This window comes from Bubalus bubalis, chromosome 8 (genome assembly GCF_019923935.1).
Source record: "Bubalus bubalis isolate 160015118507 breed Murrah chromosome 8, NDDB_SH_1, whole genome shotgun sequence".
In the NCBI taxonomy this organism is placed as follows: domain Eukaryota; kingdom Metazoa; phylum Chordata; class Mammalia; order Artiodactyla; family Bovidae; genus Bubalus; species Bubalus bubalis.
The window spans coordinates 67923247-67943207 of NC_059164.1; the positions used below are offsets into that span (position 1 = coordinate 67923247).

At 43.7% G+C, this 19961-nt stretch overlaps 2 protein-coding genes across 10 annotated transcripts in view; one reads left to right on the plus strand and one right to left on the minus strand.

The window, feature by feature from the left end:
* Positions 1-17226, plus strand: part of JAZF1 (JAZF zinc finger 1) — a 331823-nt gene extending 314597 nt beyond the window's left edge. For 3 of the 4 annotated variants that reach the window (XM_006066077.4, XM_044946709.2, XM_045166419.1), the window contains exons 4-5: positions 7927-8096; positions 14856-17226. In XM_006066077.4, coding sequence (XP_006066139.1) covers positions 7927-8096; positions 14856-15032 — 347 coding nt within the window. In that variant the 3' untranslated portion in view covers positions 15033-17226. Of the gene's footprint in view, positions 1-7926; positions 8097-13942; positions 14793-14855 lie in introns of those variants that run through there. The other variant, XM_044946710.2, reaches the window with a different exon arrangement.
* TAX1BP1 (Tax1 binding protein 1) overlaps positions 17218-19961 on the minus strand; it is an 83130-nt gene continuing 80386 nt past the window's right edge. For all 6 annotated transcript variants that reach the window (XM_006066080.4, XM_006066078.4, XM_006066079.4 and 3 more), the window contains 2 exons: positions 19593-19675; positions 17218-19014 (listed from right to left, as the gene is read on the minus strand). In XM_006066080.4, coding sequence (XP_006066142.3) covers positions 18813-19014; positions 19593-19675 — 285 coding nt within the window. In that variant the 3' untranslated portion in view covers positions 17218-18812. The remainder of the gene's footprint in view (positions 19015-19592; positions 19676-19961) is intronic.

The following is a 19961-nucleotide window of genomic DNA, read 5'->3' on the forward strand; positions in this document are numbered from 1 at the left end:
ATAGATCTTAACCTTAATTCAATCATGGGCTGTGGAGTGAGAGTGACAAGGAAGGAGCCAGGAGCAGGGTCACAGCTTCCGAGCACTGCTCAGCCCTTCAGTGATGGCAGTCACGTCGTGGTGGCTGGGCGGCAGTCAGGGCTGTGCAGTCCTGGCCAGTTTGGGGGTGGCAGCCTCCACATCCCTCCCACGTTCCCCTTGTTACGAGTGTACCAGCAGGAGTGCGGCTGCCTGTGACCACATCATCAACTCGTGGTTCTCACTTTGTCAAAAATCAACACAATGGAAGGTGATGGGGGACTGGACTTCTGCATCTCATCTGTCTTGAAGTGGCAGACCCTGGATGTCAGATACACAGCTGCGTGTGCGTCTCCACAATGCCTTCATCACTTGCAGTGTCCACACACAACCCTGTTACGTGGTTAGAAAGCAGGGACCTGGTGTCAGGAGGCCTGTTTCATCTTTGCCTTTCCTTTGTGTGTTTAACAAATACATACTGTGTGGCTTTGGTGTGCCAAGTACTCTCAAGGCCACCATGAGTTCAGTGACATGCGTTTGAACATACTGAGAGATGTGCACTTTCCTTCGGGTGGATTCAAGTTATTAGTGGGACCATAGGCAGGTTAGGAAGACAAGCTCTAGAGCTAAGATGGCTAGAGTAGAACCCTTGCTCTGCCACGGAAGAGCTTTGTGACCTTAGACAAGGCACTCTGCCTCTCTGAGCCTTTGTTGTATATAAAATGAAGATATTGTAGTAGGTATCAGCCTCATAGGGCTGTTGCGAGGTTTAAATGAGTGTGCCCCCAATAAGGGTCAGCTGCCCTTAGGACGGTGATGGCGGACCAAGGTGGTCAGGAATTTTTGAGACTTGGCGATGGTCCCTTGAACCACTAAGTGTGTCTTCCATTGTAATCACTTGTCAGTTCATTTAGACTGTTGTTGCTTCAGCTCATATAAAGTGGGTCGGTACCAATTAAAGCTAATTATAATTCTAATTCTATAAGGCAGAAAGGCAACGCTTTGCTAATGTCTTTGCCAGAATTTGACATCCCAAGAGAGTTTTGGTTTGCTGTCACTGCAGTTAGAACTTGTGCATGAATATTAACGATCTGAGTTAAAATTGTGGCATATTGGATTTCTGGAAAAGGTTGACTTGTTTTTATCCGTATGTCACTCTGTTTATGAATACAAAGAACGAGAACACTATAGGTGCTAGAATGAGTTTGGGCCCATCATCACAGAGTAGAGAGGTGAGCAGGGGACAGAGGGTGGTGGGCAGAGTCTAGAGGGAAGTGGGCTAGATGTAAGGTGGTCCTTGTGGCGAATGAGGCACTCAGCTGGCTCCTGGGCATGAAGGGGACTCGCCCAGGTGGGTGGATATGGATATAAGTGTGCACAGGCACTCTGGACCCCCTTGTCTTTTCATGTAACTCATGAAATCAACTTTTTATTTCCTTGGCCGACACCCAGGCAGACTCTTCCCGCAGTCCTGTAGAATATAGTTGCCCTCTGAAATCCTGTCCACTGGGTTTGCTCATTTCCGCAAATGAAATGCTGGCATGAGCTCTTGGGGCCACCCATCCAAAGGTACCTCTGTCAATCACTGTCCTGCCCGCCTCCGGCCCCCAAGTGGGGACTGTGCAGCCATGGAGGATGACAATGGAAAGCTCGACCTGAGAAAGATTAGTGGCTGCCAATGCCCACCTGTGACCATGCAAGGTGAAATTAATTTTCTTGTAGAAATTCTCACATTGGTAAAGTTACTTGTAAATTGTTTAATGATGCCTAAGAATATGAAAAGCCTGAAAAAATCAACTCATGGGGCTTTTCTTTGCAACACTGGAATGCTAACACCCAGGAGGGCAGGCCCCACACTCAGGTTGAGACTAGCCCTGGGCTTCCCACACCCCATGCTGGACTCCCTCCCGCTCCTCTCCAGGGCTTCCAGGGCTTCGCTCTGTGTGTCACATCTTTCTGTCAGTCAGGGATATTCCATTCAAAATTAAATCAAAAAGCACAAGCTTTGAAACCAAAGACTCAAGTACCAGTCCAGCCTGCCTGTTTCTAACTGGGTGACCTTAGACAGGTCCCACACCTCCTGAACCCCAACTCTCCCCTTTGCAAAACTGGGGAAACAAAGGTTGGTTCCATGAAAAATACGTCTCCACACTCCAGGCTTACAGGAGCCACCCCACCACCACCACCTAAATGACAAAGGCATCTCCTAACTTCTTCCAGTTCGAGAATGCAAGTGTCAAGCAAAATTTGCTCATTCTTAGGTAGCTGCAATTTTTATTAAATCCAGTAGGCACAGGTAAGTTTAGGTATGGAAGTATTTGCTAGAAGTTAAGGAACAAATGATTTAAAGCAAAAGTAGGCCAAATTAAAAGAAACCCGGCATTTTGGCTATCATGCTTTTGTGCATCCCTCAAAGCTTCATATCGTGCCCATTAGTGCAGTAAAAATGAAAGTGCTTAAGGGAGAACTAGGGTTGGGCAGAGCCTCAAAGCCATGGGACTTTGTAACCGGAGCATCAGTGAAAACAGTAATCATCCTAACAGAATAATTGCTTGGCTGAATCCCCACTGTAAATCCCCCCGGCACATTCCCCCAGCATCCCAGTCCTCTGACCTTTGTCCTTGGGATGCAGATCTTTGCGGGTGTTCTGTCTCCTAGGAGAGCAAGTTCATCCAAAGCAGAAATCTCACCAGTTGGTTTTCGTTTTAAAATACAAGGGCGCTGTTTCTGCAGTTCTTGCCCCTGTGCTGTCGGCCTTCTCAGGTGCAGTAGCCCAGAGGAAAGCCTGGCACTTCTGGAGGAACAGCCACCGTTGCTCTAAAGAAGCCACGGCTGTGGGTTTTTCATCTGCTTTTCCTACTGAAGGCCTTCAGGCTTTCCCTTTAGTCATGAGAATGCCGTCTTCTCGACCCTTCAAGAGAGTCAGCATGGGGAGAGCTGCTGGCCTGTGGCAGGTTTTCTGTTTTGTGCTTAAGCACTTGTCTTTTTCAGTTGGCATTGCCCAGGCTTAGAGCTGACTTGTGGAAAGGAAAGGGCGGGGGTGGAGAGATGCAGATGAACCAGTGCTCGTGCCACAGCATAGACTTACCCTGCTGGAGTCCCCAGCCAGCAGCCCTGGAGAAAGAGACCTGTGAGATAAACCACCGAACACCTCTCACTTCTGTGACGTTAACTTGAGGGTGAAGTCAAGGGCTTGTCAAGTTCCTTCTTGTTGCAAAATTCCAACTCACCAACTCACTGTTCCCCAACCCTGCTTCTGAGAGGACACCTGCCAGCCCGTCCCCAGACACCTGCTCTGGGTCCAGGGAGTGAATTATTCTTGCGACTCGCATGCTTTCCTCACACCTACCTGCCCCAATCACTCCCAGCTACAAGAATGGGTGTTGGGGGTCTTTTTCCTTTTTTACACAGACGAATGCTTTATAATTTTTTTCTTTGGAAAATGCTGCAGAAATGAACATTTTATGGATTCTGGGTGATGAGGGCTCAGAACCAGGAGCCTGACTTGATTCTGGGTCCTCCCTCTGCTGGCTGGAGCCCAGCACCACCTCTGCCAGACTGACAGGACAGAGATCACACGTGCCTCCAGGATCACCTGCTCAGCCAAGATCAGGCTTAATGAATGAGCATATGCATTCCTTAACACCCCATCCTGCTTCCCTGGAACAATCCAAAAAGCTCACGTCAATGTGATGGGCTCAAAGCTGGCAGTGATGGGCCTGTTTGACCCCTCCCGCTGGCCTGAAGGGCAGTGGGCTCCAGAGTAGGTACACAAGACAGTCCATAAGGTGGAGGAAGGAGATATGGAATCTTTACACTTACTAAGTAAAATATTTCTCATGTTATTATGTATATTTATTAAACTTATCAAGATTGCCAGGAGAAATATCAATAACCTCAGATACACAGATGGCACCACCCTCATGGCAGAAAGCAAAGAAGAACTAAAGAGCCTCTTGATGAAAGTGAAAGAGGAGAGTGAAAAAGCTGGCTTAAAACACAACATTAAAAAAACTAAGATCATGGCACCCGGCCCCATGGCAAATAGATGGGGAAACAAAGGAAACAGTGACAGATTTTATTTTCTTGGGCTCCAAAATCAGAGCTGATGGTGACTGCAGACATGAAATTAAAGGACACTTGCTCCTTGGAAGGAAAGTTATGACCAGCCTAGACAGCATATTAAAAAGCAGAGACATTACTTTGCCAACAAAGGTCCATCTAGTCAAGGCTATGGTTTTTCCAGTGGTCATGTATGGATGTGAGAGTAGGACTGTAAAGAAAGCTGAGCACCGAAGAATTGAGGCTTTTGAACTGTGGTGCTGGAGAAGACTCTTGAGAGTCCCTTGGACTGCAAGGAGATCCAACCAGTCCATCCTCAAGGAAATCAGTCCTGAATATTCATTGGAAGGACTAATGCTGAAGCTGAAACTCCAGTACTTTGGCCGCCTGATGCAAAGAACTGACTCACTGGAAAAGACCCTGATGCTGGAAAAGATTGAAGGCAGGAGGAGAAGGGGGCCCAGAGAGGATGAGATGGTTGGATGGCATCACTGACTGGATGGACATGAGTGTGAGCGAGCTCCGGGAGTTGGTGATGGACAGGGAAGCCTGGCATGCTGCAGTCCATGGGGTCGCAAAGAGTCGGACATGACTGAGCGACTGAACTGATTAAACTATTTAATCCTCATCCTTTTATTTGCTTATCTGTTTTACACAGTAATATATTAGTAAATGTTGTTGTTCAGTCTGTTCTAAATCCTTTTAAAAGCAGGAACTCAATTGGCCCTCACAACAACCTTAAGAGGTTGTAGTATTATCAGTCCATTTTACAGATGAGGAATCTAAAGCTCAGAGGTTACATCACTTGCCTGGGGCCACACAGCTTATCTGTGGCAGCACCATGGATCACATGGGCTCCAGCCTGGCCCCTGTAGATGTGCATGAACAGTCCTCAGTGAGCACCATGCCTCTCTTGTGATATGGAATCCTTCTTGTAGTTTTTCTGCTGGAGATTCCCAAACCTCTGAATTTTCTTATTTTTTGTTTGGTTTCACAACAGGCTTTTCTAAAAAACAGTATCATTTTACATGTAATATTATAGGGTAGTATTATTACAAAAGCGATATTACACTGTCTTTGTTTTTATTTATTTTTGGCTGCACTGGATTTTCACTGCTGCACGAGAGCTTTCTCTCGTGACTAGCAGGGGCTTCTCTGTTGCGGTGCACGAGCTCCTCGCTGCAGTGGCTTCTCTCACTGCGGGGCACAGGCTCCAGGCTCGCTGGCTCAGCAGCTGTGGCACACCGGCTCGGTTGCCCTGCGGCACATGGAATCCTCCCGGACCGGGGATGGAACCCGTGTCCCCTGCACTGGCAGGCAGACTCCCACCCACTGTACCACCAGGAAGGTCCTGTCTTATTTTTTGAGCACCCACTATGGCTTCCTGTGCCAGGTGCTTTATCAACGTTAATTTTAACCCTTCAGTTAAACTGAAGGGAAGAGTCTTTCCCCCATTTCACAGAAGAGAAAGAAGAGGCCAGGTAGTCACTCAGCTGACTGTCCAGCCAAGGCACGAACCCAGGGCCGTGCACTGCTCAGCTTGTGTTACAGGACAGAACTCAGCAGAAACAGATCCTTCTCGATCCCCACGCCAGGCAGGCAGTTTCACAAAGCACCCAGAGGACCCTGTGGTGTGTGAGCACGCCTATACTCGCGAAGGCATCCTGACGTGGATGGTGACTCGTGGTCCCCCTTCCTGCAACACTTGGGACTGGATGCCACGTGGTTTCCAAGCAGCTGTGTCTACAGGATCAATCCCTCAGGCCTGGCCCCTTTTGATCCCGAGGAGTTTTGAAGTTTTATCTTCTGCTGGGCTTCATTAAGCCCTCGGTTGGTCTGAGGCTTTCTTTCCCACCCTCTGTGCCCAGTTGTAAATGTTGTGCAATTTTCAGTATTCAGGTTAACAAGTTAGCCCAATTAGATGGGTAAATTAGTCATTCTCACTTTCTCAAGTCCTACTGGAAGAGCTTTGCGAAACAGCATTTATAGTTTTCTAACAAGCAATTTAAAGGACAGCGGCATGTGGCATTTAAGAGTAAAATGTCCTAAACGGTGCCCTACTGGAAAACAGATTTTGAGATTTGCTCACAGACCGACTCAGGGCCTCAGCAGAGTGGCACCCCTGTGCTGTCTTGATCCCTGGGGTCTCCAACCAAACACAGCGGGGCTTACTGAAACCCACACTGAATGCCAGAGCCTCATTTTGGCCTGGTTATTTTTTTCTGCACCGCCCGAGTTTCTAAACAGGCTGCTTTGAATTCTGAGTGGTAGATAGTGGAGGACCAGAAACATGGAGGTTGAGAAACACCCCGCTCCCCCCCGCCCCAGAGAGCTGCTGGCATTGGAGGCCAGGAAAACGTCACCTGGGGAAAACTGACTCCCTTGATCGCTAACTGAGAATGTGTAAGCTCTTGAACCACACGGTGCTGTTTCTTTGTGTGTGTGACAGTCATCCTCACCTCACTGGGTCACCAGAGGGTTAAATGAGATGACGCATCTCACATGCCTAAAACATACGAGGCCCTCGTTCACCTTGAGGTCCCTTCCTCCCTTCCTGGATCCTTTTAAGTGTTCACCTCATGCTGGCGTCCTTGTTCCTGGCTTGACTGGCTCTTCAAACAATCTTATTAATGCCTATTAAAATGAAACCCAATAAAAGTGCCAATATTTGGTGTTGAAATAATTGATGTAGCAGAGGGAGCCCATGGTGAGCACCCAGGCAGGCCCCTGCTGCAATTTAGCTTCACACCTGGGGGATGACTTTCACAACTGTAATTGCTACCATATAATTCTTATTAATGTTGTGCTATAATTCCTATTTATTCCATGAGGCTTGTAAATGCATTAGAACTTGTCAACATATTATTTTACACTGTTTATGATCTGTAGAATTATGTCCTTCAGGATTGTATTGTGCAAAAACTCCACATAAATGGCTGTAGACCTCGTTAAAAAAAAGGGGGGGGGTGTTGCTTGTTGAAGTGGTTCTCCATCCCCTCCATGCTGAGCAGAAGTTGGTGAGGCAGATTTTTAATTCGGTTCTGAGCAGAGCTCTTAACCTCAGGGTACAAGGGGATCCCGGCATGCGTCTGAGCTCTGTGCTGCGGTGGCTGAGCCGGCCCTCCCTCCCAGGAAAGGTGGTGTGTACTGAAAGGCAGGTGCTGTTCGCTGGGGACAGGTGTGGTAGGGAATTGTCGGGTCTTCCTCTAGCTGGACCTGCATTCTGATGATGACATTGTGCGCTCAGAGCTCTGGGTGTTTCAGCCCCCTGCTCCCTAGCTTGGGGTAACCCCCCTTTAGTGCCACATTTCTTCGTGGTCTTCCCAGCTCAGCTTATAAAGGAAAAGATCTGAAATGAATTCCCACTGAAGTGTAAATACCTAATAAGTGTAAAATGTAACCCCCTCCCACAGATTTTTGTATTTACTATGGTGATAAAGCATGAAAATTAAGGGGACAGGATTCTGTTCATTGGAGTGTCATGTGTATCGTGTGTGTGTGTGTGTATGTGCGTGTGTGTGTTGGGACAGGGGTTTGTCTGTCGTGGTCGGTTATATTTGGTTTCAGCATCTTTGCAGTCACCTTTGCTGAAGAATTGCATTCACGTTCTTGCACAGCTAACTCCTTACCATGAGCCCTGGGCTCTCTGATGGGAAAACAGATACCCTCCCCCTCAGGGCTGTCCTCGGGACTAGATGCCCTTGCAGTCCCTTGGCGCCCTAGATGTCCTCTTCCAGGGCAGTTGGAGCTGCCTGTCCCCTCACTGCCATGCCTCCTGTCCTAGGGTTAGGGTTAGGGTGAGAGGGACGCTCCTGACGCTCCTTGATTTCTGCTCTGGCCCTGCAGGCAGCGAATACGACGAGGAAGAGGTGGATTATGAGGAGTCAGATAGCGACGAGTCCTGGACCACAGAGAGTGCCATCAGCTCTGAAGCCATCCTCAGCTCCATGTGCATGAACGGAGGGGAGGAGAAGCCTTTTGCCTGCCCAGTTCCTGGATGTAAAAAGAGATACAAGGTAAAAGAAATACCCTCTCGCTTGGCATAACCAGATGGAAAATGGCAAGCCCTGTGTCAGTCAAGTCTGGGGAGAGGTGCTTCCCTCTGTGGAGCCGATTGGGTGTGTGGCTGCCCTCAGGTCAGGGCTAGCTCTGGTCTCTGGGTGGGTTTTTCCCTTTGCTGATCTGTATGGGAAGGAGATTTTTGTTGTTGTTGTGGGAGAATCATGTTTTTGATATTCTTCAAATTCATGTCAAAACAGGCGGAATATCAAATGTGTCACTTATTTGTTTGCCAAACACCTTTCCCAGTGGCTGGCTCTGCAGGTGGTTCACAGAGACCACTTTGAAGTCTTAAAAGCCTACAGACGGTTCACAGAGCTCTTTTGGAAAATGTTGTAGGGTATTTTCTTCCAGCTGAGGAAGCCATTGCCCACTTGCCCCGAATGGCATGAAGAGATGAGGAAAAAGGGGGCCTTTGGTATTTTTCACACCTAACCATCAGCTCTAGCTTCAGCAAAGTCTCTGTAGACGGCCAAAACCTGTGTCTCTGCAGGCCTGACTGGGTGTCAGGGGAGCCAGGGGCACTAAATTCTCTGTTGAGAAAAACTCCAGGGGACAAAACACTGAGAAACACCCACACATTCGGGTCCAGAGGACATTACAAGAAAACAAATCTGCAAACTTTCCCATGAAGCATTAGCAGCTCTTTAAATCCAACTGTGAAAAAACTAAAAAACACATTCGGTGCCTGTGATGAGATGCTAATTTCCCCAAAGTTCAGCAGATTGACTATTTGTAAAGAAAGGCTTGAAAAATATGATAGCAAAAGCACTTCCTGTACTATTCCCTCTTCAGTACGTCTCTGCACACACACACACACACACACACACACACACACGATTATTTCAGTAGTTTTTACCTGCTGCTGATATTAAAGCATAAAACACAAATGTATCGCAGGTAAGTGGCTCAGGGTTTCACCAACTCTGAACACGGTTAAATGTTGATCATGGAAAGTCTAGGTGAGGCCCCACGATGGAGATGTGCGGTCCCATAAGTGTGTCCTGATGACTGTGCCGTGCCCCCACTGCACATGTACACTCCTGTGGGTCAGAAGGCATCGTGGTAGTGGAGTGGGGGCAGGAAAAGAACGAAATGGTTACCTCAGGAAGCCAGGAGCCCAAGGGATTGTTCAAGAAGCTACTTTGCCCAGAGGACAGCTCTGCTTGCAGAAAGAGATTTTCTCTTCTTTCTCTATGTGAAAATGGAGAAAGCTGGACAAGGACACTGCTCTTGTATCCTGCCTGCCCTCCATGCTTCTCAGGAGCTGGTGCACCATGCTCCGCTGTCTTGCTGCCTTCTCTCAAGGGTCCAAACACTGTTTTAGGGGTGTCTTACACATCAGCTAAGTTAAAAGAGGGAGCAAAGTAATAACCCAGACCGCAACTGACTGAAAAACAAAAAATGAGGTAGGGGAATGTAAGCTCCACCCTTTATTTTGGCCAAAGAGGATGAAGCCTTCTCTCTTTGCCACCTCTGGCTTCATTTCATTTTTCCATCCCTTTCCCCTGGTCATTTCTATTTTCTTGTCATTACTCTTTTGCTTCTATTTTTCTTGAATTTCCAGTAGTTTCTGCCTTCCTGCAGTTTGTTTGCATCTAGGTCGATGAGGACTTTGGGGGAGTGCTCTTTCTCCATCTAAGGCCCAAAGAAAATTGCATGAAACTTGGGCTATAGAGGCTGCCTGTTTCAGTACCACAGACTGGCAAATGACACGGGTGGCAATTAGTGGTCGTGATTTCCATGAGGGAAGTGTGAAAAGGAAAGTTTCCTTTCCTGGTCCAGAATACCAGGTAATGGTGCATGGGACAGGAACAAATGCATAACTGCTTCTCCTAACCAGCTGCTTGAGGTAAAGGTAGTCATATTACGTAACTCTTTAGTCTCTTTCTCCTGGGAAGTTACTGGCTGCAGGGCAGTGGTGTTCTCTAGTGTAATTATTTCACCTTATTTACTGCATGGTTGTTGGATTGGATTTTGGTGAGAGGAGGGCATAATGAGCTAGTGCACTGTGGTGTCAGGCAGAATCCACAAGGGCTGCCATCTTGTTCATCCCCACGGCTACCTTCAGACATGTCTCATTCCTTGCCCTGCCTACTAGCAGGGGGTTTCTCATCCACGAGGCTCTTGGGCACTGACTCAGGATCAGCTGTTCTCACCATTTCACTGGCATTTGCAGAACTGAGAGAAGATGAGCATCTAACTCCCCAGACTTCATATAGAGTAGGGCGCAGGAGCAGCAGTACAGTGGTTTCCCATGTTAATTCTTTCGCCTCTAAATGCCCCCTTTCCCTCCTCTGTCAGCATTCCTCATTTCATTCCCATTTCTCAAAGCACAGCTCCAATGTTTGTGGGGGCCCTTACCAGCTTCCCAGACTGAAGTTCCCCCCATCCTAAAGTTCTGTCATCTGACCTTTCTACCTCATCTGTTCACACGACTGGCAGAGCACTTACGATCTTATCAGCCCAAGTGCTTACAGCTCAAAGACCCTTCTGCATGTAGCTCACGTCCAGAACATTAAGTAAATACCCTAAGGATAAAGGGACAAAGACAGAATGCATGGGGGAAGAGGGGGGCAATGTGGGCTCCCCACTGACCAATGGAACCCCAAAGCCACAACACGATTCATTCTTCTGTGCTCCTCGCAGACATTCCAGGCCAGGAGCACAACTGATTCCATCCATCTTGGTTCTGCACAAAGTCTCTCTGAGAGTCCTCGGCTACACAGAGAACACAGCATTCAGCAGCATAAAGCAAGCTTGGTCTCTGGCATCTGTGTAGATACACAGTCAAGCACACATGTAGCTCCAGATTTTCCCAAGAAGGACACTTGAGCCTTTCTCCCCTTCAGTGGATCTAAATCTCCTTGCCTCTCCTGAGGGTCCCCCTAGAAGCCCTGGTGGGAGCATAACTGACCTTTCTGGATAAAACTTGGCAGAAAATAGAGCTTTTAAAAATGTCCAAATTCTTCAGTTCCATAATTTCCCTAGAAATTTATGCTATTTTCAAAAAATGTTGATGAGGGAATCCAAACTGTATGTGTGTGTATTTATATATATATACACACACACACACACACGTATACACAGCAAAAAATACTGTAATACCTCAGATGTTAAACTATGATTCTGTTATACATTCTTATGCTTCTACTTTCTCAATGTCTACAATTACCTACACTGAACACAGATTACAGTAATAACCATGGGAGAAAAAAGACCTGGTTCCCACCTGACTTGCCCTGGACATCCCATGTGCTGCTATATGTCAAGTACGACAGAGGAAGACTTGCAGTGCCGTCTCTGGGGCGGGTGGGGTGTCACCATGCTGCTCCACATGCCTTCACTGTTTTAACTTTAACTTAGCTGGCAACCCACTCCAGTGTTCTTGTCTGGAAAATCCAACGGACAGAGGAGTCTGGCGGGCTACAGGCCATGGGGTCCCAAAAAGTCGGACATGACAGAGCAACTAACACTTGCACCATCTCCAAGCCCAGCTTTGGTTTTTTCATCTTTCTTCCACATCAGATACCCAAATGACTTCATCCTCTCCTTTGTGTAGGACATAAAGGTTCACAGGAAGCTGAAAGTTAGGATTTTTTATGGTACACATTACATATTGTACTTACACAAGCCTGAATACCGACAGAGATCAAATAGTTAAGGCATGGTGGCCCAGTGTGTGGTGTCCTAACTTTAGCTCTCATGATTTGATTTGGAGTAGAATTTTGTTGTTCGATTGGGTCAGTTCCCTCAGCAGGCAGGGAGTTCCTGGCATGGAAAAGAACCAGTGCCACCTCAGGTCCTCCTCTGTACCTTATGCCGTGCCCCTTCCTGGGTCAGATCACTGTAAGTCATAGACAGTTTTCTCCAGACTGAGTGTCCTAGTCCATCCCAACTTTTAAGAATTTTTCAGGGACTACCAGCTGGCTCTGCTAATTAACAGCACGTTAGGTGCGTGAACTCTGGGGGAGATAGGGGCTCTGGAGCCAAGCATCCCTGGGTTCCCATTTTGGTTCTGTCACTTACCAGCTTCGTGATCTGGTCAAGTCAGCTTCTCTGAGTGTCAATTTTTAGTTAAAACCTGAGTGCTCAATAACAGACAGTAGATATCAAGTTCTTGGCATGAGGAAAAGTTCTGTTAGTAATGTGCCTTGCCGTGTCAGAGCTTAATCCTCTTTCTCCTTTTCAGGGATCAGAGGATTTAATAAGAATTTCAAGTTGCCTGACATTTATTTATTTTTGTCATTGTGAATATTTTTGAAAGACCAAACTCATTTCAGGATCTCTGCAGTTAGGAGCTTCAGCAAAGCTTTGGAGTTTTGCAAAGTGAAGTTCCCATAGTTATCTGTGAATGAACAGATAGGGAAATGTTACATCTGATTAGAGATATAACTAACATCTGTGATAAGGTTGTCCCATGACACTTGTGAACATTTTAAGTCACAGCAACAAAGAGAGAGAGTTGGTAAGGTAGTTTAGGCTCTTTGGTCAACCCAGAGCTGCCATGTTTCCACACATGTAGCTGGCTTCTTGATTTTTCCAGAGTAGTAAAATTAATGTATGTATCAGTCTCACAGCCACACACAACACAGCATTTACATTCCACCTGGGTACAGACCACAGACTCTATTGGAATCACCTCAACCCTGCACATGACCTTCCCCTGCTGAACTCCAGATCTGGATTCACACTGGACAGGTTTCTCATGGCTTTAGCAATTTCTAGTTTCACACCTTGCCTCACTTACTTAAAAAAAAAACCACCTCAGCCTGGATGGAGTATCTTAAGTTCTGGTCCTGTTGGAGTTGCTAAACACACAGGGGTACCTGGATTTATAATGATCCTTCTTACAAGTTCCCTGTGAAATGTTTTAGTAACTCCTCATCCACAGGAAGCAACAACCCTGAGGTACTCCATTAACTATTGGGCTGATAGACAATGCTTATCTTTGTATGTTGGCCCTAGCTAGGTGGCTCTCACCTGGGTCTCTCATGCCACTGCAGTGGGGTACTAGCTGGGGGCTAGATGCACAAGTTGGCTTCTTTATCCACGTGCCTGGGCTCCTGGTGGGATAGCTGGAGCGGCAAGGGGTTGGTCTCTCTTAATGGGTCAGATTCTGCACGGTCACTGCTCTCTCCACACCCTACCACAGCAATCGCCTAGTTGCTGGCATGCCTCTAGAAGGCAAGTGAAGGGCTTCCTCACCCTGCATGCAGGGACTAGTGCAAGACCCACAAGGGCTGAAGGGGCAGAAGGCTGACAGCTGGGCCTTCAGGGAAGAAGTTTTGTCTGTCCTTGAGCTTAAACTCACCAGACAGCCTACAAGATTTTTTTAAGCATAGACAACTGGTTGCTATCTGTCACCCCTGAGTTCCACAGTGTCAAAAGGATTCTCTTCCATAGGACTTTTAAAAAGAATTAATGTGCACGGTGCATCTCCAATAGGGAAATATAGTGATAACCACTGAACATATTTTGTTTCATGGCAAATCTCTGAATTTCTTCCAGAATGAAGCATGTTCTAACAAATACACTCAAATACTTGTGGAGCATCTACTATGTGCCAGGCACTGTGCTTGATGCTCATTAAACAACAGCAGTTTGTTCCTTTTCTTTGGGAGCTCGACAAGGGCATCCTATGAAATAGAAGATGGTTATGTTGGAATCCTTTAGTTGGGCATAGGACTGGGCTCAATGGGCCTACACTCGGGTAATACTTTGAAAAATAGCCCGCTCTTCCGGTGATCGATGCTCAACAACTCAAGCCTTTTCTTCTTTCCCCTACTGCTCAACCTGACAGCAGCTGACCTGAAAGTTGGGATCTGTGTTCCAGTACCGCCTCTGCCATTTGTTCTTCCATAGATCTTCCATCAGTTTACTAAATGCCCCAAGTCTGTTTACTTGCCATTTAATTGGGTAAAAGAAAAGTCATTTGGTTAAATGTATAGTGATTCTAGGCATGACGTCTTAAATAGAATGTGCAATGTGAGCTAGCGAAACCAACGAACAGAAATCCAGATAGCATGCAGATACTTCATGTATCATTTAGGATTTATATGCCAATTTGAAGTTCGGAAGTCTTCTGTTGCTAAGAATTTCATAAACTGACATTTTCAAAGTTCAATATATGTTTGGAATGTGGTACATAAATAAAAGCAGAGTCCTGTCTGCCCACAGGTGCTTAACAACACACTACTGGGGCAGGATTTAAATGGGCAGAGATGCAGGCTTAATGCAGAGTAGAAAAAGAACAAAAATTCTCTAAGGTAGGAATTATCATGATTGGCTGGGAGCAAGACATGCTGAGTTTCCCGTCAAGAATTTATACATCTTGAACTTTTATTACCCTAACCTTTGTTTTCTTTCTTTAGATTTTTTGTTTTTGCTATCTTGAATAGATTTATATAATTGTTCACTGGCAACATTCTTCAGACAATGCCTGTACAGTCCGTGAGTCTTAACTATGTATTTTATGTAAAACTCAAACTCAGTACTTTCAGAGTAACTGAAGCCTACCTGAAATGGCCTTGGGGCACAGACCACGGTGAACACACTGGACGGCTTTGGTCACAACTGGCGTTAACGAAAGCCTATTCTGTATACAGTTGCCATCTGAGAGAGGTCCAATTGCAGTCAGACCCACACTAAGGTTTTCCCCCATCAGACAATTGGGTGACACCATTTAACAGATGATATTTTTGTCTTCTCCACAGAATGTGAATGGCATAAAGTACCATGCTAAGAATGGTCACAGAACACAGATTCGTGTCCGTAAACCATTCAAATGTCGTTGTGGTAAGAGTTACAAGACAGCTCAGGGCCTGCGGCATCACACAATCAATTTCCATCCCCCGGTGTCGGCTGAGATTATCAGGAAGATGCAGCAATAACATGCTGGTCGTAACTGTGCCAAGAAATCCTCACCAGCAGTTGCTGATTTTGAAAACAGCCACCTTTTTTCAGGGGAAGCATTCAGCAACCCTTTAAAGAATTAAATGCATGCTTTAAATTTTTTCTGTAATTTTGGAATGATGTATCTTTGTAGAGTTAATGATTTTGTACATTTGCACATGTAATCATCATACCCATTTTCATTACTTTGATATAAGGTGCTAAACAAAACAAAAAGTTTTAGGTTCTTCAGCACATTTTCCCCAAACCAAGATTAAAATTGAGGGCATGTTGCATATTGTTTAGTTGTATTGCAGTGATATCAGTTGGGGAGGGGGGAGAAGGGGCTAGCACTGAGGTTTTTCCCCCAAGATTATAATGTGATTGAAGTTTTCAACACATCAACTCATTGTGTTCAAAACCAAAATAATACCTTCATTATCCAACTGGTTACCATGCCTTACATAATGGAGTTAGTACTTGTGAGTAGAAAGACTTTAGGTAATGGAAATATAAATAAGAATGTTTAACATAATATGCTAAAAATATTTTCATATTTAAATAACATACATAAAGGGTGTGCTTTCTGTGTTTTATATTATTGTGCAAATCCTTTTGCCCTTTAAAAGGCTGAAAATCTTGCCATCTGACTTATCATTTTAGAGTTATAAAATAGCATTTTTGTACAAAAGTCTATTCAGTTCACTCATTAGTTTAACATTCATTGAGTGCCTGCTGGGTGCAAGGGATTCAATTTATGCCTATTGATATCTGTGGACCAAGATACTAGTTTAGTTAAATACTTTTCCCTTAAATCTGTTAGGAAACACTTTGAAATACTTAAGTGCAAATTTTTTGTGTGTAAAATTTAGTTCTATCTTCATCTTTAGGTGAAGTTTTAAAGCACTTTGTAGTTCTCTATTGCCAACAGATTAATGTTTTATGTGTTGCCAATTCTTGCAACCACTGCCCAACCAACCTGTGGGTTGCAAATAAGAAAATTCCAAGCACGTTTCAAACAGGAACATTTTATTAAGACCCCTATCACCTGTTCATGCTCATTGTGTTTTTAGAATTTTTTTAAAAGCACTTTTTTCCATCACATTGTAGATGCCTGTATTCTCATTGGAAACGTCTGTTTAGCTTTATAAGACATTTTGCTGAAATATGAAATTGAGCCTTATTGACAATTAAGTGCTTATTGCAGCAGGTGGTCAAAGAGTGACTAATACATGACCCATTAAGAGTGTAACTATGTCTGGACCGTTCCTGAAGTTTTCTTACCAACAATACCATCATGCCTTGAGTGTTCATTTCTCCCAAGTGCTATTCCTTAAACATGAGTTTACCAATTGTCTAATTATGCAATAAAAATTGCTTTGAGATGGCTAACTGCCCACAAAACTGGTGAAAATCAAACTCGAAATGCTTATAAAACATAACTTTCTTCCTGTGTTTGCATCTGTTGAAAGTCTTACAGATGGGAGGAAGCAGGTGTCCCTCCTCAATTTTTCAGATGTTCTGAAAGGAAGATAATTGTTAGCCAGATGGGTAAGCTTCTCTATCATTAAGTTGTGAATCCCTCATAATGAGGGAATTAAACGTATTTATAAAGACACTGCCCTCTAAAAATTTCCTCGGATCTCTTAAGAGTAGTCTTGGTCCTGAACGTACAGTGTTACCCTTGTGTTAAAGGGTGATCCAGACATGAGAAGCAACTAGTTGGTGCATAAGAAGGCCCTACTTGGCTATTTCATATCTACCTATAATTGACCAAAATTTTTTTAGGCCAACAATCGTCATCTAGCTTTGCTCCTTCTAGTGCAAGAAACTTGTAGGCTGGGTCAGTAGTTCAACTGCTAAACAGTCATTAGTCATTGTGCATGTTAGATTTCTTTCAACTATAAAACAAATTCCAGTTTCTATTTACTTATTCATTGTGACAGTATTACTAAACAGGTAAGGATGGGAATATTTTGTTATACCGTGTATAGTGAATGTATTGTATTGTGTCTGTGAAAACTGTGCTTTAAATTATATTTTCATATGTTTTGTTCGGGACAGAGCACATTAAGTCTGAAAGCAACAGAGGTTTGTTTTAGAACTGAAGGCAACTAAATAAAATTCCTGTCAAGAAAAGCTGCTTGTAAATGAAATCACATTTAAAATAAACTGCCTCTGACCCAAAATAAACATGGCTCTTTATTTTCATTAGCATCCATTATCAAGGCCAGTATCCAGTTTGCCACAGAAACGAATATCCATTCAGTACCTTGCTTTTAGGGTGCCCATTTTTTGCATTCAGCTGACACATGTAGATGTCATCGATGTTTTGCATGAATCACATTGTTTTTTCTATCAATAGTAAACTACTTATAAGCCTGGGGCTATAAGCTACTATTCAAAGTATACTTTTAGGTTAGCATGGTCTACAATTATTAACTGTTCCTACTGTTGAACATATTTTACCTGAGTATATTCTGCTTAGCCTATAACCTATCCTGAAGCTTAAAACGTGGATTCCTCACAACAGCATCCCAGATCTGCCATGTCCTAACATCTGGCACCTGACTGCCTAATACTGTTTTGCCCCAGACTCAAACCTTTTACAAGAGTTCAGTGATACACAAATACAAGTCAGATGGTGTATATACAATTTACATATAGCACTTCATAGTATCTTAGATAACTAGTATGCTTAAGACAAGCTTAAGTATTTTAATAACTACAAAAACAAAAAAAGTCTATTTTAAATTAACATTTATATTCTAAAAGAGTACTATATTTCATAAAATTTAAGACCCAGGACCAAAAAGACATTCAAGATGATCACAAATAGATTTGAGTGAAATTACATACCTCTAAAAATGTGTCCACTTTAATGTCAATACTATACACATCAAAGACATAAAAAATACATTACTTTGATTTGGGTTTATGCATTACATGTGTAATCACTGAGAACATTTTTTTACTCTTATCAGGAAAATGAGGGGAAAAAAAATACATTTTCTGTGATTTTTATACCACAACCACCACTGTTGAGTAGATCATTTAATATAAAACAATTACACCAACATATCTTGTTCCATTTCCCCATCAGACAGAAATACAACTTTAGGATGGCTTTAAAATAATTATTCAGGTATTCTCAAGTTTTTCAGTCATAAAATTAGCAAAATATGCTTTCTATTAATTCCTAAAGCAAACATCTCAAATATAAAAGGACAGTTGCTATCACTGCAATCTTGCAAACATGTGATCTCATTCTACATGCAGCTCCCTTTCTAAAGAGGATTAAAAATTTTTTTCATGGGCTAAATTATGAAGTTTCTGTATTCAAAGAATTACTTTGCAAGACTTATGATAAATTCTTTTTACTACATAATTTTTAAGTCATGCTTAAGCAACAAGGTCAACAATCTTGTAAATATTCTGCTAAATAACACTATACATTTTTTTTTTCCCCAGTGTGGTAACACTAAAATAATCCCTATTTCCTTCATTCATATAATTTTGCAAAATGGGAAATAAATATACAAACACAGAAGAATTTCCTAAGCAGGTAAGAGTAACAGAGGTTAAAATTACATTTATTGATAGTGTTAAGCCAAAGACTGACCCTGACCCTAGTAACACCAAACTCAAAGTAGCTATTGGTCAAAAAGTGCGCTAGAGGGTACATGGAAGTGACACCTTGTGGTCTCCTTAGTGCTCCTTGAGGTGATTTTTTTTTTTCAACTGTTAAACTGTATTATTAACTCCTAATACAAATGTAACTAGTCAAAATTTAAAACATTCTGATCAAAATGGGTCTGTACATGCCTTTCAAACACCTGCTGGTCATAGTCAGGAGGGAACTGCTCGCTGCACATTGGGCACACCTTCCAGTGACTTTCAACATGTTCTTCGAATTTGCTCTGATCATAGTTGGGAGGGAACATTAATTCACAGAGTGGACATTTCTTCTGAACATCAAAGCTTGAGGAAATAAAATGAAAGAATTACATGTCTGATAAGATTTCTAACAGCAGTCATCTTCAGATATGGTAAGACTGCATTTATCTAGTTAATATCAGTATCAGCTTACCTTGAAACTCTTCAGTTACTCCAGGAACCTCTTTTTCTTGGTCCTAAAAGCTTGCTATTGACAACTGTGTAACCCACTTATAAAGCCGCTAAATTTATTTTACAACTAGATTGACAAAAACCTTTTCTCATCAAATCGAAAAAATACAATTAATGAGGCTCAGTGACAAGAATTCTTCAATTGTTAACTAACAGAATATAATATGCCTTTTGTAAAACTATACAGATTAACTGAGCTTGTCATTTCCCAACAGCGCTCACTCAGTTTACCAACCCAAGTTCACAGCACTGGCTCTCAAAGGGCTGCGTGTATCAGCACCATCTGACAGGCACTAAAATACATAGTGCTGGGCCCCACGACAAGAATTTTGAGTTCAGGAGGTCTGATTCATACACATTTCTAACTTTCAAGGACCATACCTTGAGAACCACTGGTAATCCCAGTTCTACACAGAAAAGAGAGAACTTACCTGGGATCAAAGCAAAAGCCTGTTCCATGCCCACGTAAATGCTGACTTGGAGGATCAGGAGCAGTGGGCACCTTCTCATCTTCCTAGGCAAAGAACAATTTTTGCAACTTTTGAGAAAAGTGAAACCAAACAGAAGTCCCTCAACTTAATCAAGCACTGTATAAAGGAAGGAAGATTATACTTTAAAAAACTTTACTTCTGTTATCAGATTTTCCTGTAAACAGAAGTTTGAAAGTAATTTGTGTTTACAGAGTATTTCACTGTGGACTAAGTCTTACCTTGAAATAAAAAGCAATCTTCAGTGGAATGGAGAGTGTACTACACCAGAGTGTGTGAACGAATGAAGATCAATAGACTTCTGACCTATAT